Here is a 19,626-nt window from a genome sequence, read left to right on the forward strand (position 1 = left end):
ATTTTAGTGAAAATATCGTACAAAGTCGCAGAATAAAAATGTTTTATAAATAGAATGATAAACAAGTGTGCCAACCTAAAAATGTTTATACTCGTAAAAAGAAGTTAAAAAGTCTTTACAAAACATTTGCCCTCTAACCTCGTACATTGTCATATTTGTTTTAATTTTTATTTACAATATCGTACTATAGTTGTACAAGAATATAATAATAAATAACGCTGGACAATTATCACAGTGTTATCTAGCCCCACGGCAAGCAGAGCTTGTGTTATGGGTACTAGATTACTGATATAAATACTTAAATATTTTTTTGTATATAAAAAAATTAAAATTAAATAAATTACATTGCTTTATAAAATTTCGTGTATTAACTCTGTCTGGCTCTCTATCCTCGTACATCGGTTATTATTTACCAATAGCATCAGACATCAGTCTGTTTGTTTAAAAAAATATAGTATACTAGCTGTGTCCGCGACTTCGTCTGTCTGTTATAGCGACCTTGACCAATAAAGTAAGTAAGTATATGTAATTAGTGTATTTATTGTATTAAAAAGTAGGTCAATTCTATTAATGTATGTACGTATTTATGTGTATTATTGTTTTAATTATAATTCTATTAGCCGCATTCAAGTATCTCTGCACATCCCAAAGGTTGACTGAGAGAGAATGATATAGCATTAAGTCCACCTTTTGTACCAATTATAGTGGACAATAATGCAAATAAATAAATAAAAATCAATAACCATAAACAATAACCCAAAAATGCCAAAGAAAAGAAAGCCAATGTTCTAGCATAGAAAATGATCTTATTTGACCCTCCTTAAAAGTTACTTTTATACAAACTTTAAATGTCATAATAAGTAATATTTAATCAACACACCTAAGAAACAAATTTCAAGCTTCTAGCTTTACAAATGACATCTCCCTTTTCAACCCCCTTACAATCCTTTTCTTTTATTTATATTTAATCTACAGCCTAAAAAGTAAGTTTCTATCCTCTAGCTTACAATTTTATTATTAGTAGTAACTAGCAATCGAAAGGTATTTGGTATATGAGAACTGGCCAAGTCAGACCTTAGGCTACAGTATATTATCCTAAGTTATAAGAAGAAATGATATTTTATATTGTTATAAATACATTTCAGGACAGACCATTGAACTTGGCACCTATTTAGATCTCATCTCTTTTGTCGTAGAAGTCAACAATCAAGGCATATATCATATTAAACTCGGCTATCATTTCACATTTGTTTTTGATGGGATTTATATTTAATCTACAGCCTAAAAAGTAAGTTTCTAGCCTCTAGTTTACAAATGACGATACTTCCATACAACCCTTCATCTCTCCTTATAACTTAGAACCTTTCTTTCACAATAAAAAGTAGCCTATTTCCTTTATCAGGGTCTAGACTATCTGTGTAACACTCCAGTGGTGCCAGCGTAAGCGCAAGAGGGTGCATAATTCCATTATCATACATAAAAAAAATACAAGTACGTCGAAGAACTTTGTGTTATCATATGGTAGGTGTGGTATAGTGGTAGGTGGTACTCACCGTTTCGCCGTCTCTCGCTTCCGTGTTCTCATAACCCTCATTATTCATGTTGACTAGATTTTATTCATGCATTAAATTATAACAAATATTTAAAAAACAAAATTAATTGTTCAGCTTTTCAGTCCGGTCTTATGTTATTTTCTAAAGCAAGCCATTGCGTTCTGAAACAAAATAAAAAATCATTATCAAAAACTGAAAGGAGACATGATATCTATGAATCTAAGTCAACACAAAACAATAGCCGATTCTTAGACCTACTGAATATGCATACAAAATTTCGTAAAAATCGGTCAAGCCGTTTCGGAGGAGTATGGAACCAACATTGTAACACGCAAATTTTATATATAAGACTAGCTGTACCCGCGACTTCGTCCGCGTGGAATTTAACTTTATTTTTCTAAATTAAGTGATTTTTTTCTAAAATAAAGGTAGACTAATTTACTCCTTATTACATCAGCTACCTGCCAATAAATCAGCCTACCAGCCATTTCAGAGATAAGCCAACACAAACAAACAGACAGACAGACAAAAATTGTAAAAAATGTTATTTTGGTGTATGTACCATATTTATGTTCATATGCATGTAGTAAAAAACGGTTATTTCAATATTACAAACAGACACTCCAATTTTATTTATATGTATAGAGTATAGATGTATAGATTAATAGAACATAGAATTTTTATATTAATACGTGAAGCAAAAACTTTGTTATTACGAAAATTGTAGTTTATTATATTATTATAGAAGGAGCGCAGAATGTTTTTTTTTAATTATGCATACAAATACTTTAAATGAATAAAAAAACATTAAACATTCTTTTATATATTAATTACTGCTGGTTAAATATGTTTTTAGTAAATAAATTACACACTTAATATACGTAGATAACACTAAGACAATACAAACAAGTGTGTCGACGAATACAAATGTTTGTATCTGAGGGAATCGAACCCACGACCATCAGAAGGTGAGTACATCACCAAGGTCATTAATGGTTGGGATAATGAGTAATTTTTCCCATGGACGTGCGGATGTGACCTTTTTCATCTGTAGGTTTACCTAATCTGTAATACTACTAGTATTTATCTATGCAATTAAATTGTACCTTTGTTTTATTCAATACTAGCTACCCGCCACGGCTTTGTACGGGTGTTGATTTCATCATTGAAAGTTGCATAATGTGTGTATAATAAAATAGTATATAAATATATATAACTCAAAGGTGACTGACATAGTGATCTATCAACGCACAGCCCAAGCCACTGGACGGATCGGGCTGAAATTTGACATGCAGGTAGATGTTATGACGTAGGCATTCGCTAAGAAAGGATTTTCATTAGATTGCGCATTTCCACCCCTAAGGGAATAAATTAACGCGAGCCAAGCCGCGGGCAAAAGCTAGTTATTACATATATCTATTGTTCTTATTATGTATTATACATATAAACAATCTTCTTGAATCACTCTATCTACTGCTAAAAAACTGCAGTAAAATCCGTTGCGTAGATTAAAAGACCTAAGCGAACAAACGGAGGAAGCAACTTCCTTTTATATTAACTAAAGATTTTTTTACAATCAGAACTAAGGCATCCTAAACCGCTAGACCATGTAGGCTGTTATTTGATTATAAATAAATAATTATTAATAATAACAAACAAATATGTACACGATTGCGCATAAATACTACACGCAAAACAAGCCCAAGGGTTGCCAAGCCCAAATTAAAAAAACCAGGATTGAAAGTTGTAAAAACCAGGACTATCCAGTTTAAAAGCAGAACGCAGTAATAGTGTTGCAATAGTTATATTAATATGTAGTAAAAATCAAGTAATTAATATTTTTATTGGTTTTTAACATAAAGTATTTGATAAAATTATACTGTTGACAATTAGTAATTAAGAGTACAGTTTAAAAACCAAGGACGTTGCCAAATAACTATTCAGGACTTCCCAGGACACTTCACAAACTAGGACATGTCCTGGGAAAACAGGACGGTTGGCAACTCTAAAGTAAAACCTTTCTCCATTTTTTAAATTTCAAAAATTTATATTTCTGTATTTAATTTATACTATTACTTTTTAATTGATGAATAAAGCATTTACCTATCTACCTATTATTCTATGTATAAAAACAACAGCAGAAACCAAAGGTTAGGTATAAGTACATACCTATTATCAATTGTTTATCTATATATACATATATAAAAATGTATTGCTGTTCGTTAGTCTCGCTAAAACTCGAGAACAGCTTAATCGATTTGGTTAATTTTACTCTCGAAATATTCGTGGAAGTCTGTGGAAGGTTTAAACGGTGATAAAATATGAAGAAATTGCATGGAGAATAGAAAAAATCATTTCTATTTTCTCATACAAACAAACTATCAAACAGGGTGTGTTCAGCAATTTATTACGTAACTAAACTTAAAAACTCCTTTAATTCTGAGGCGGAACGGAGTACGGGGGGTTAGCTAGTTCTGTATAAAAACAACAGAAGAAACCACAAGTTAAGTATGAGTACACACCTATTATCAATTGTTTGTTATGTATAAAACAACAGAAGAAACCTACAGGTTAGGTATGAGTACACACCTATTATCAATTGTTTGTTATGTATAAAACAACAGAAGAAACCTACAGGTTAGGTATGAGTACACACCTATTATCAATTGTTTGTTATGTATAAAAACAACAGAAGAAACCATAGCTTAGGTATGAGTACACACCTATTATCAATTGTTTGTTATGTATAAAAACAACAGAAGAAACCACAGCTTAGGTATGAGTACACACCTATTATCAATTGTTTTTGTGTATAAAAACAATAGAAAAAACCATAGGTTAAATATGAGTACACACTTATTATCAATTGTTTTCGTGTATAAAAACAACAGAAAAAAAACCACAAGTTAGGTACACAATTAGGAACAATTGACACAACTCATAAGTTGTGTCAATTTTTTATTCAATGCATGGTACATTTTTTTAATATGACAAAGCAAGTATTTACAATCATTGTATTAATGACATAAATATGAGGCATTTACACTGCCTAATACCAATAGATAATACTTTATTCAAATTGATATATGAATAATTATCTAATCTAGTATCGGTCAGTCACGATACTCATTTTATAGTAGTCATATAAATAAAAACGAAATTACATTTGTTAATCTCGCTGAAACTAGACATTTCTAGATTTTTTCGGACTACTCTAATGCTGTTGGCCGCAGCTGGCCTTTACAGCATCACCGATAGGGGGCGAGTGCAGATGGCACTCCAAACCAAAGGAAGGACATATAGGGCGGCTGAAGGCCAACTCCCACCGGATGGATACGACTTTAGTCTGAGGTCACCGCCAGGGATTCGATCCTCGGCTCAGGCCGTCGTAATTTCGATCCCCGTTTGAATTGGACGGAGGATCCATCGTTGAAGACAAAGAAATGTTTAAGTGGTGAGCAAATACGAAGAAAATGCGACTAAACCGATTTGGCTAATTTTGGTTTAGTGGAATAGGGAGAATAGTAAAACTTACAATTTTATTTTCACATAGAAACTGTTACTGTACTGGTAACTGGTAAACAGGATCCGTTCAGAAATATAGTGCGTAACCAAACATCAAAAAACGTTTCACAATTTTTTTAATTTTAAGGCGGCTCGGAGTTCAGGGGATCAGCTGATATTTGAATAAAATTAAATCGAAAATCAACATTCAAATTAAAATCTCAAAAGGCAACTGCCTATTCATTATATGTATATACTCACAAAAACATTTATTAGATTTACTACATAACACAGTAAGTCCTCAGAGAGCCTGGAGATCTGTAGTATAGGTTTCGACTTAGTTCAGACTCCAGACTCTCACAAGAAATAGCTTGTAAGATAAAATGCATACTTTTGTTAATTTCTTTACTATTGTAAGTTTCCTTGTGAGCAGTAAATAAAGATTATTATTTTTTTTTATTCATAAGTATGATTGTTTGTATCGGTCTGGGTGTTTTCAATGTTACAAAATAAATATTTAAGTTGCATGTATATATCAGTGGTCTAGTACCCATAACACAAGTCCTGTTTGGGTCTGTTTGAATTGCCCAGGGATACTACTATTATTATTATTATTATTAAGTACAACGGTAAGAAGATAAACAAAGTGTGACAATTTTACCTTAGTAATATAATACAGATTCCCACTTGTAAAATTGTAACAAATGTTTTATGCACGAATTTCACAATCAAAATAAATAGTATTAAATTAAATAGCAAGCTTGGTAAGCAGACTAGTTCACTGTAATGAAAACTTATTGATACTAAATATCAATAAGTATTACTCTATATTTATATATTATGATTAATTGAAATGATTAATAGGCTAATACTTAATAATCATTTTAATTAATCATAATCTCTTCTAGGAGAGAGGTAAGTTCACATAGGAGACAAGTGTACCTACTACTCTATGTTTATATACTATTATGTATTATGATTAATTAAAATGATTAATACGCCTACTTAATAATCATTTTAATTAATCATAATCTCTTCTAGGAGAGAGGTAAGTTCACAGAAGAGATAAGTGTAACAAATAAGTATTACTCTATATTTATATAGTATGTATTATGATTATTTAAAATGATTAATAGGCCTACCAATTAATCATAATCTCCTCTAGGAGAGAGGTAAGTTCACATAGGAGATAAGTGTATCAGGGGAGAATGACACTGACGATTTCTCAGAGCTTATGATCCTTAACGAGACGGCAATAGTGCAGGATTGTTAGTCTACAGATATTCTACGTGATACGGTATACGCCTCAAAATAATATTGTTATATAGTGATTCAACAAAAAAATAAAGTACAAACAAGGCTATTGTTAATGATTTAATAATATGTTATTCTGATATTACTAATCTCTTTTACTAAGTATATTTTTAATCAAAATTACGTCGAGGTAAAATACCGGATAATATTCGCAGGTACATACCTGTATATACGACTAGCCGACCCGCACGACTTCGTCTGCATCACACTAACTTTACATTTATCATTATAATAATTATAATTTTTATCCTGCATCCATTAGTTATAATTCCAATAGTTGGTACCTAAACCGAGTAGAAACTTGTATTTTAGGTACCAGTTCCCTCCTCTTATAATTTACAATTATTGGAATTACAAATTAGAAAAAGACAATCAAATAAGGCATTAACTTAAGCTTATCGTCATTTACTTCCAATGGGTGTGTGTTTTGTGAGTGTATGTGTGTGTGTGTGTGTAGGCGTGTGAGAGAGAGAGATATATATATATTAATATGAGGACACTAGTATTTCACAGTTTTCATACACAAGCGATTTCAGGCAATTCAAAATAATCTTTTTTATATCATGATTAGATGTATCCTTTTATGATAAGTATCATTGTATCTCGCCCAATTTACATAATTTCATTTCACGTCATGAAGTGATCAAAAAATGTGCAGATTTTGCCAAACTGAAGACGAAACGCCACTATGTATATAAGATATGTAGTGGCGTTTCGTATTCAGTTTGGTGGTTGTAGCCCACTCATGCATAAACGTAATATCTCCTTTGGAAAGTTTACACTCTATCCTGAGGAGATAAAAACCATCGCTCCTAAGAATATTCTTCAATTCTTGTCCCTGACGGGTCTAGGTAGCGAACTCTGAAAAAGGGCGAGCACAATGGATCTATGCAGGTCGCAGTGCTACACGTCCAAGCACGTGACTATTGTGAAGCAACGCACTAAAAAAATTTTAGAGATCTGTTCATGGGTAGTCATTCTGGAGGATTACTCATCCCGTTAGAAGGGTGAGATATAGCAGGCCAATTACAGACTATGAGGGCATGACACTTTAGTCCAGGTCATTCCAAACTGTGCGTAACCTGACATTGAGGGTGACGCACCTAGAATCGAGTAACAACGACAGCATCAAAACGTTCATGGCCCGGGTCGCCACCAACACGCTGCCCACCTTCATGAAGGAGGACTACTGGTCGAAGGGATGATCTATCGGCGCTACCGTGGCAGATTGCCTTCATTGGTGCTAAGACCATAGAGTCAATTTTATTATTATTTTTTATATACATATGTTAGTAAAATTAAATAAATAAAATAAAATAAATTAATTATTTAACCAACCAGTTACATAAATATCTCTTATTATTTTTGTGGTTTGATCGTTCTAATTTTCTAATACAAATTATAAATGTTCAAATAGTGTTTGTCTGTTAAGGTACTAGACTAGTACTAAAATTGGTAAGTATTTTTGGGGGCTGGGTTGAGGGGCGTCGCAAAGTCAAAAATAGCAAAGTCCCAAGGGCGTCATAATACGATATGAATAAGTTAAGGAAGCCCTGCCTTAGTGTATTATGTATATCTAGTATCTTTATCTTATATATCTAGCGTATTTATAATAAATATTTCTACTTTCGTAGAATTATTTATTATAAATATATATCTATCTAGGTAGAACAAAAAACAAAGGAATATTATTTTTCTGAGAAATGTAGATAATAGATTTATTAAATCGATAATAACATTGTAAACAAATTTATATCTCATTATTATTATAGTTCTATATATTATTACGCCGACCCCAAATAAATGGGTAAGGAAGAAGCAGATGATGATATGATGGAGCTGTTCGTATGAAATAACTCACGTTATACGCCAATATTGCAGTTTTCTAAAGGTAAAAGGATTTTTAAATGAATCTAGTATTTTTTATGTAGACTAGTAAGTCTCTAGATCTGGTAGTATGTATCTAGATATTTTACGAAGACCCAAAAATTACCAAATGGAAATAGAATTAATCTTTATTCAAATAAACTCAATATAAGCACTTTTGAATAGTCATATCTTTTATATTCTATGAGCAAGAAACTTGCGTGTTACAGGTGTACGGTGTACTCGCCTGCGCTATCGGTTTACGCTGGCGGGGCACCAGTGGAGGATGTTAAACTGGGCATGAGGTCAGGTCAGTTTGCCCATCGTGATTAAATAACTAGGAATTAACCACGATGGTTTCCAGGAGGAACCGCGTGGAGGTCGACCTAAGACTAGACACCATTACTAATAATCTTCTTCCACCCATTTGAATAGTATTTGACTAGTCTTATTATTATTAATATTATAAACGCAAAAATTTGTGAGTATGGATGGATGTTTGTTACTCTTTCACGCAAAAACTACTGAACGGATTTTGATGAAACTTTACAGTAATATAGCTTATACATCAGAATAACATATAGGCTATAAATTTAAAGCAGTTGAAACCGTGGTCACAGCTAGTTATCCATTAGCGTAAATGTAAGATATTTGTTTACTATTTTTTTTTGTACATTGCTTCCAAACAGGTTCTCCAGTAACAAAGAGAAAATATAATATACACATAATTAAGATTAAGAAATTGATACCATATCGTAGGAATTTACACTCGACTTACGTAGTACCCGACGTACTATGTATGTAGAAATATCTATATATATAGGTAATTAACATCAGTGGGTATCAAAACAGTTTTTTATGTAATCGACGGCTCACCTGATGGTAAGCCCCTCCGATCGATATCCCCGTCCAATTCAAACGGGGATCGAAATTATGACGATCGAATCCTTAGAGGTGCAAACTAAAATCATACCAGTCTGGCAGGAGTTGGCCTTCAGTCGTTCCATAAGTCCTTCCTTTCGTTCGAAGTGCCATCTGCACTCGCCCCCTATCGTCCGGTGAAGCTGTAAAGGCCAGCTGCGGCCAACAGCATTAGAGTATTTCGAAAAAAAAACGTGATAGTAAGATTTTTTTTGTTGAACTATTCTAATAATCTTAATAATCGAAATAAATTTAGCAGATTGTATTAAATCGAAAAATACCCCAGAATTCTTGTATGAATTAGCTACACGTCCTTGGTTGCTAGTTCTAGATACAAATCTAAATTGCCTGACGTCACGATTTATCGTGTGATAGATCTTGTCTCTTGTTTGCAAAATATTATCGTTTACTTAGAATTGAATAATTAAAATGTGAAATTCTAATTGATATATTTTTATCTGAAGTAACATAAAATAAACAATAGGTTATTAGGGTTTCACAATGTAAATAATGAAACGGACCCTTTATATATATATAGAAGACAGAAGGACAGACAAACTTGTATAATACTTATATATATACAAGTTTGTCTGTCCTTTTTCCGAATAAGTGGTAGATTTAAAAAAAAATTGTTGATTATTCAAAAGTGCTTAAATTAAGTTAATTTGAATAAATGATTTTCTATTCTATTCTGTCCATCAGTCTGTCCGTACTATTATAATATTAGAAATATGAAAGTGAAGGTGTCTATCTTTTTGTTACCTTTTTGCAACTGTTTAGTCATGTTAAGAGGAAGATTGTAATGAAATTTGACGCAAATCCATACTATATATGAAACATTCAATAAAAGAGGTTATTCTTTCTTAAAAGGCTACTGACTTACAATTCCGCGATACGATATTGAAGACGAAGATTTTTACTTTCAAGAAGAGATCTTATTCCCTCTTAAAAGGGCGACTACGCACTTGCAAGTCCGGTGTTGCGAGTGTCCATGGGCGGTGGTAATCGTTTACCGTCGTCAGGTGAGCCATCTCGTAGCTTATATAAAAATTGATAAATTATATCAGGTAGACGGACATAAGTTATTTTCTAATTGTTTTTCTAAAACAAATACGTGTAAAAAAAAAAACATGGTAATCATCATACAGACTCCCCCACCCCCATGTCATCCAAAATAAGCAAAGAAAAGACCCCCGCCCCCCTATTTACGTAATATGAACTAGTAGACGGAAAAAGTTATTTTCTAAAAAAAAATACAAATCATTATTTATCCTTAACCATTAGATACCGACTATGATTCCCAAATGACCGGTTTTTTTAATAATTAATAATTACTCTAGATATATGACACTGCAAGATAGACCGACGACATTCCGAAGGTTCCAGGGTTGGATGGATGCGGAAGGTGGAAGAGCGCGCATGGTGGAAGTCTTTGGGACAGGTTTATATCCAACAGTGGATAGACACAGCCTGAATGAATGAATGAATGAATGAATATAACACAGCGTCATCTAGTCCCATACTAAGCAGAGACAATATACATACATAATATACATAGAAAACACCCAGACCGATACAAACAATCCTACTCAAGAATACAAATGTTTGCATAGTGCTAGCAATCGAACCCGCGACCATCGGAAGTAAGGCGATATGCTAAACCACTAGACTACTGAGGTCGCCGATTATGCTCTAATCTTTGTACATCACTGGGAAATTACCGGAATTGCATACTATATTAGTTACAGTCATCTGAGTCAAACAGGAAAATACTAAACAAAACCCTACCTACATTAGGTAGGTAGGTTACATAATTTTGTTTAGAGTATGCAATCTTGTAATATTATCTGTGATTAACGGTTTTCCTGTTCAACTGGCCACTGAGGTATGGTTTTTATATATTTTGGTCGTATATACATCTACTCCAAAGGCACTGGACATCATTGCACCGCTGCGAACGAAAGTGAAAGCGAAAAAAAAACAAAGCGAAAAGTGCATATGGACGTGGACATATATATATATGAATTGAAATAACAAGGATATATATCATAATTTACTAATATTACAAACGCGCAAGTTTGTGAGTATGGAAATTATGTTTGTTAATCTTTCACGCAAAAACTATTGAACGGATTATGATGAAACTTTACAGTAATGTAGCTTATACATCAGAATAACATATAGGCTATAATTTATAAAGATACTATCTGCTCGCCCCGGTTTCGCATGAGTGTACATCTATTATACCTATATATAAATCTTCCTCTTGAGTCACTCTTTCTATTAAAAAACCGCTTCAAAATCCGTTGCGTAGTTTTAAAGATTTAAGCATACATAGGGACAGACAACGACGGCGACTTTGTTTTATACTATGTAATGATTATATAAATTGGGCGAAATATAATGATGAGCAAGTGTGATGCAGACGAAGTTACGCGGGTCAGCTAGTCCAAATATATATACATAACTGAAAGGTGACTGACATAGTGATCTATCAACGCACAGCCCAAACCACTGGACGGATCGGGCTGAAATTTGGCATGCAGGTAGATGTTATGACGTAGGCATCCGCTAAGAAAGGATTTTGATTAATTCTACTCCCAAGGGATTAAAATTGGGGATGAAACTTTGTCAATTTTAAACCGATCGGGCTGAGACTTTGCATGCATAAAGCTACTATAAGGTAGGCATCCCCTAAGATAGGATTTTGACAAATTCCACCTCTAAGGGGATAAATTAACGCGAGCGAAGCAGCGGGCAAAAGGTAGTAGTTTATAAGTTGTTAACTAATAATATGGATGAATATCCGAAATAAATGAATAAATTAAACAGTAACCTTGAGAAGTAAACTAATTTACATGAGGTATCGCTCGCTACTGATACATATGTTTTAACACTTTGTATTCGTAATATTTGTAAGACGAGAACGTGTTGGAGCGGAAAATTATTTATTCCCGCCTCTCGTCCATGATTTGAGCTATAGAATCTGGTTGTTAGCCGATAGGAGTTCTACACTACCCATTGGTTTATGGCGAACGAGCATTCATCACGGATTTTCCTTATGAAAAAAATTACTTAAATGTATTTTAATAGCTGTAATTTATTTCATTGCTAGCTGTACCCATGACTACGTCTGCGTGGAATATCTTGACCTATATTACTAAAAAATATTTAATAATATAACCCAATAAAACCAAACAAAAATTTTCATACTTCTAACTTCAAAAATGACTTTTTTCCATGCGAACTTTCTTTCTTCCCATATTTTATTTTACCCCCTTAAGGATAACAGTTTAACAAAGTTTGAATGTCATATTAATTTATATTTGATCAACAGCCTAAAAAATAAGTTTCAAGCTTATAGCTTTAAAAATGACGACATTCTTCCACATAACCTTTCATCTCAGTTTAATCATATGTACATTTTATTTGCTCTTTTTTTTCGTTTGCTGTTTATATTGTATTTTTTACATTGCACTAAATAAAATATTTTTCTTTCTTTTTTCTTTCTTTCTTTTATATCCCAAGCACTTTTTAATGCGACAAAAGAGTTGTAAGTAAAAACTTACAACTCTTTTTTCGCATTAAAAAGTGGCCTATGTCCATTCTCAGGGTCTAGTATCAAATTTCATCTAAATAGGTTCTGTAGTTTTGGCGTGAAAAAGAAACAAACACACAAAGTTACTTACGCTTATAATATTAGTAAGTATTAGTAATGATAAGGATGTATGACTCGGCATTAAAAATTCATACAACCCTAAATTATTTACCATCAACACCTATTTTTTAATAGTGATATAAATTTATATAGCAAAATAACCTTTACCGGGTCAGTAAATATCCGCTCCGTAAGTCCTTCAGCGGTTTTGGAGGCCAGCTGCGGCCAACAGCATTAGAATAGATCGAAAAACGGTACGCTACAATAATAAAGATAATCATTTTATATACTGTGGTATAAACGAGTAACAATTACGCATTCAAAACATAAAATTCCGAGATGTCACAAGGTCGAACTCACTACAATGCAATGTACTCACTATAGAGCACTTGTAAGCCATAAGATAATTTCTCAGTTTACAATAAAGTCTCATTTAGCAATTATAAAACTGTGTCTTGGTTAAATTAAGGTATAAAACCGTTATGTAACTAGTAGTAGTTCCAGTCGTTTAAGGAAAATATAAACATCTAAAATTAGGCAAAGTTAATCACGATTTCGTTGATAAAATTTTAACGAATTTAGCGGTATTTACACTTTTGTTTAGTTGTCAATCCTTACTTTCTTACTAATATTATAAATACTAAAGTAACTCTCTCTGTCTTGCTTTTACACCAAAATTACTAAATCGATTTAAATGAAATTTGGTACATAGATAGTCTAAACCCTGAAAAAGGACAACAAAAGTTTAGAGGTTGAAAGGGAAGATGTAAGGTGTATGGAAATATAGTCATTTTTAAAGCCAGAAGCATTTAACTTATTGTTTAGGCTGTTGATTAAATATAAATTCAAAGTTTATAAAAAAATTAGCCTTAAAATAAGGAAGGAAAGTTTTTATGGATATTCGTTATTTTTGAAGTTAGTACGATGAAATTTTTTGGGTTAGATTATTAAATATTTTTCCTTTATTCGGTTAAGGTTTCCTCAGAAGAAATCGCAGGCACTGGTAATTTCCTGTTAAGAGGTTATTTGCAAAAAAAGTTCGCACTGTAAAGGTCACTGTTAAGGTTAGGCTTTACATTGACTCTTATGAGCAATTTAAGGGGATTACGAAGAACATCATACGTCGAATGTCCGAGTCAAATACTGAAATACTGAATAACTATACTAAATAATAATACTGAACAAACGACAAAGATAGAATAGGCAAGATTTTCTTTAAAAAAAAACTCTTTCTATACTTTTAGACGGCTGCCTTTTTTAGGTCACCTGACCTTGCTGGGTCAGGATCTGGCTCACTTGGAACTTAGATAACATGGAAACCAAAGCCAGTCTGTACTCACTCTCAGACATAAACGGTTGCCTTCAGTCTCGCGTGCTCTTTAAATAAGTTTTTCTTTAAAAACCCCATCAAGGAAAATCCTTTAATAGTATATATAATAATTATCGGAGTTTCTTATTAGTATATTCTTATGAGTATCGAATTCGGATGGTTATAAAGGCAGAGGAAGACTGAAAAAGATGGATGGACTGTGTGAAAGGTGATAAGAAAGGGAATTAATAACAAGGCTACTGCGAACAGGTATGGAAGAGAAAAATTTTACGCCGACCACAAATAAATGGGATGAGTAAGAAGCTGATGATGATTATTGGAGTTTTGTGAATCCGTCCATTGCAAAATCGGCTATTGGCCCCCCTATACACAATTATAAGGATATATTGGAATTACCCTTCAGTAAATTCAAAACATCTGTTAAATCATATTTACTGAACAAAACCTATTACTCACTAAACGATTACTTGAATGACGAGCGTGCATGGCAATTGTTGTTCATGCACGGGATTTTCATTTAATGTTAGACACCTATATAAATATACATTGTAAAACTGGCTTTAAAAAATTCAATTGAGTTTCTTGCGAGTTCTTCTTGCGAATAAATGTTTTTTTTTAATTATCCCTACTGTTTTTTTTAATAAAACACTTTTAACATTAGGTAGGTTTGCTGCTTGCACAAACAATACAGTACCGCCTTGTTTGCATATACGCGATGCACACTCCACGTCACTCACTTGTTGTTTATACTTAAATTATATATTTTAACTGATACATGTAATTGTGTATTTACTTTGTATGTTTTCTTGACTTTACTGTACATTGTGTATAATCGTATAGTTCTGAAAACGCAATAAACAGACAAACAACTACATAAGTTTCCTATTTACGACTACCAACCCGCCCCTGCTTGGCATATGCATACCATAAATAAAGGTACCTTTTTTTAAATATAAACTAGGTAGGTATATCCCATGTTACTCGCTAATAAATTATCTTCCTATGAATGAAATAATGCTTAATATCAGTCCTATAGAATATTTTGTGTTTATCACAAAGTAGCTTTTGCCCGCGGCTTCGCTCGCGTTAATTTATCCCCTTAGGGGTGGAATTTATCAAAATCCTTTCTTAGGGGATGCCTACGTCATAGTAGCTTTATGCATGCAAAGTCGGTTTAAAATTGACAAAGTTTCATATAAACTTTTATCCCTATTTTATTTATTTATATTTTATATGTAGAATTAATCAAAATCCTTTCTTAGCGGATGCCTACGTCATAACATCTACCTGCATGCCAAATTTCAGCCCGATTCGTCTAGTGGTCTGGGCTGTGCGTTGATAGATCACTACGTCAGTCACCTTTGAGTTATATATATTTAGACTACGTGACCCACGCAATTTGGTCTGCATTACATATTTCCAGTTATTGCGATATTTTTAGTTTCAGCTCCGCTCCTATGTGTAGTAGCGTGATATTATATAGCCTTTCTCTATCTCTCATATAAATGGGCACAACACTATAAGAATTTTAATAAACAGATCAATAGTTCCAGAAACTATCTTTAGAATAGAATAGAAAATCATTTATTCTATTCTATTCTAAAGATTTCTTTGATGTGACTATTCAACAAATACCTCTTTATAAGAGGTAAAATTGAAGAGTTTAAATATTATAGTAGATATATTAATAGTAATATTATATGAAGGATACTTTATACGTGAAATTACATGATATGTTAGGACTCTGGAACAATGTGCAGTATCACGGGTGTCGCATGATAACGTGATAGTGGTTCATGTATAGGCAAAATTTACCACTTACCATCAGGTATACCGTTAGCTTGTTTGCCATCACATAAAAAAATCATCTAAACAGGCAAAGGTTTCTATACCATACAGCCTGCAAAAAGATATGTATCCAAGCCAATAAAAAACAATATCTACGCACGTGACACTAACACCGATGCGTTGCTATGGCAACTGTATATTATACGCCTAGCCTGGTGCCTCGTCCTTCCCGCAATACATTCCGGATTTACCTGCTATTTTTATTTAACTACGAAGCAAAAAGGCTTAACCTCTATGCACATTTGCATACTCATGAATACATTCGTAACGTGCGAGGAATCGAACCCGCGACTAACAGAAATCCGAAAGCAAAACCACTAAACCACCGACGCTGTCAATAAAATTATACTTTTAAAAAGTAATTCATCTGTCATTTTGATTTCAAATGTTGATAATTGCTTGTCAAAATCGCATATGTACTTCAATACGCAGAACTCATGTTTTAAACATGTTTGGTTGTACGATTTCACTTTATTTTCTCTTAACTTTCCTGTTATACTACATTAGCTGTGCCTGTGGTTACACCCGCATCAAATTTATAGCCTGTTTTATTTTGATGAATAAGCTATATTATTGTAAAATTTCATCAAAATCCGTTCGGTAGTTTTTGTGTGAAAGAGTAACAAATAGCCATCTATCCATCCTTACTGACAAATAATCACCTTTATAATATGAATAAAATATACTAGTATTAAAACTACTAACTACTATATTATCTACTAAATACATACCATTATAAAAACTCAAATGATCACAAAAATACTCGGTCATAAAATGAAATTTACACACGGTATATAATAAAACACATTAAAATTACTATATCGTGATGCACTTCTCATAGTTATTTCTCGAAATACCAATTTTATTATTTATTAATCATTATTATGTCATTAAAATCATTTAAAAATCATTACGCGCGTTTTTTAATTAATTTAATTAATTAAACCATACGACACGACCGAACGACTCGTTGTCGCCTAATAGACTGCCGTTGCCCCGTTCTGCTAAATACGATGTAGGTTTTCGTAATATCAGTCATTGTAAATAACGTCTGTTTATCTTTTTAGATCTATAATTAATCCTTAATCAATATTGTCAGATTTAGCAATAGAAATATAGAAACTGTAATGATATGATTTGATAATTGAGATTTGGTATTTCAAGGTTTTTAGATATACTTTCTGGAAACTGTTTGCTTATGAGAAATGTTACAATTTTTTTATATATATGATTAAGTGACTAGCTTTCCACCCGCGGCTTCGGCCACGTGGACTATTAGTACATTATTTTGTTTTATCATCAATAGTTTTCGCACACGCGGTGTATCTAAGACATTATTATGTATTTTTTTTACACCGTGAATTACTAGATTATTGGAGTTTCAGTAAGAAAGTCTATTTTTTTGGAAATATTATATATGTAGCCTATGCCACCCAGAGATAGTGTAGCTTCCTAATGGTGAAATAATTTTTCAAACCGCTCCAGTTTCGGAGTTAGTATTCAATATAAACAAACAAACCTTTCCTCTTTATAATATTATTGTAGACTGTTTCTGCGACTTCGTCCGCGTGGAATTTAACTTTATGTTTCTAAAATAAAACTAGCCTAAGTTACTCCTTATAACATTAGCTACCTGCCAATAAAGTCCCGTCAAAATCAGTCCAGCCATTTCAGATGTTAATCAATCATAGAAGTATTGTTTAAAAGTGCGAAACGTGGCGTACGTGTGTTAGTCGTACTATTTTTTTTATTCCGTCAAACTGGATTTCCCCCCGTACAGATTTGCAATTCGAGATTCCTCCGAGGGCAAACAGGTTTGGGGTTTTGGTAGCCACCCATCTGGGTAGGTTATTCCGTCGCAGTTAATATCTAATATTTGGAGATTTCATTACATTTCTTCATTAAAACTTATCTTACTAATATCACAGATAATATAATATTCTAATATTATAAATGCGAAAGTTTGTGAGTATGGATAGATGTTTGTTTCTCTTTCACGAAAAAACTACTGAACGGTTTAAGATGAAACTTTACAGTAATATAGCTTATAAATCAGAATGTAATATAGGCTATAAATTTTACGCGAGTGAAACCGCGGGCACAGCTAGTATTTCATATATTTTGCTTTTCCTTCAAAGAGGACTAAACGACTAAGAGCTCACTGTACCAAGGGAAAAAATATATAACCAAGACCGTTAAATAAATGAATATTACGAACTAATTAACGAGAAATGGTTATATGGTTTATTTATATGCGGTCGTAGTGGGAGCGAGAGGTATACCAGCGAAATCTGTCTACAATCTTCTAAAAGATATCGGCAGTAAGTTGTATAGCGTCAGTAAGTTCTAGAACGTGTATCTAGATCTGTACTAGCAAGATCCTACCAGATTTGGACAGGAAGAGATACGAGCGGTGAAGCTGAGTGTTGACGTACTTTGCCGTAATTTCCCTCTCTGCCATACGATGAACCCGGCACCCGCACCGTGAATTTATGATTGCTAAGAATTTCGTATCTGCGTGGTATCATACCGGTAGATCACCTGCCCCTTATTTTATCTAGGTAGACTTTTTTATATATTTATAAATCAGACAGAAACATGTGTACAATATTACTGATACCAATTAGACTAGCTTTTGCCCGCGGCTTCGCTCGCGTTAATTTATCCCCTTAGGGGTGGAATTTTTCAAAATCCTTTCTTAGCGGATGTCTACGTCATAACATCTACCTGCATGCCAAATTTCAGCCCGATCCGTCCAGTGGTTTGGGCTGTGCGTTGATAGATCACTATGTCAGTCAGTCACCTTTGAGTTATATATATTTAATTTGTCAGTAAGCGATCGATTAAAGCACTTTTATTTAACACATTTATGTAAAGTTTTTGTTACAAGCAATTTAGGTAAACATGATTTTGTATTGTTAATGTTTTATAACTATTACGAGTGACTCGTCCTGGCTTTCCACGGAATTACAAATCTTTGAATTTCTCAACTAATCTATACTATAACACGCAAGTATTATACATATAAACCTTCCTTTTGAATCACTCTATCTATTACTAGAAACTGCATTAAAATTCGTTGCGTTATTTAAAATATATTTGCGAACAGACAACGGCAGCGACTTTCTTTTATACTATGTAAATATATTGTTTTATATATGACATTAGTTTTGTAAAGAATTTGCAAATATACCGGTGTCTTTTTTGCCCTCATCGCGTTATATTCATCGTTTACCTTCCTTCTACATAGTTTTCTTTTTGTAAATATTGTTGTATGCGCAATAAAGAGTGATACTATTATTACATTAGCTGTTCCCGCGACTTCGTCATGGAATATAACTTGATTTTTCTAAAATAAAAGTAACCTAAGTTAGTCCTTATTACATCAGCTATCTGCCAAAAAAAGTCGCGTCAAAATCGGTCCAGCCATTTCAGAGACAGAACACAGAACAGCCTGAACAAACAGACAGACAGACAAAAATTGTAAAAAATATTACTTTCGTATATGTACCGTATTTATGTTAATATGCATGTACGAAAACGGTTATTTCAATATTACAAACAGACACTCCAATTTTATTTATATGTAATAGATGAATAGATTAATTACTTGAATGATAATGTCATTCAAA

At 32.9% G+C, this 19,626-nt stretch overlaps 1 protein-coding gene across 1 annotated transcript in view; it reads right to left on the bottom strand.

Moving 5' to 3' along the window:
• The window catches only part of LOC131852264 (uncharacterized transporter YutK-like), a gene marked incomplete at its 3' end in the record, with an annotated part of 31,737 nt that extends 14,784 nt beyond the window's left edge, over positions 1-16,953 (bottom strand). The window contains exons 1-2 of the mRNA XM_059202919.1: positions 16,726-16,953; positions 1,554-1,714 (exon numbers count right to left, since the gene is read on the bottom strand). Coding sequence (XP_059058902.1) covers positions 1,554-1,601 — 48 coding nt within the window. The remainder of the gene's footprint in view (positions 1-1,553; positions 1,715-16,725) is intronic.
• Between the last annotated feature and the right edge of the window lie 2,673 nt (positions 16,954-19,626).

Source organism: Achroia grisella, unplaced genomic scaffold, assembly GCF_030625045.1.
Source record: "Achroia grisella isolate CSIRO2021 unplaced genomic scaffold, CSIRO_AGI_Agris_v1 utg841, whole genome shotgun sequence".
Taxonomy (NCBI): Eukaryota; Metazoa; Arthropoda; class Insecta; order Lepidoptera; family Pyralidae; genus Achroia; species Achroia grisella.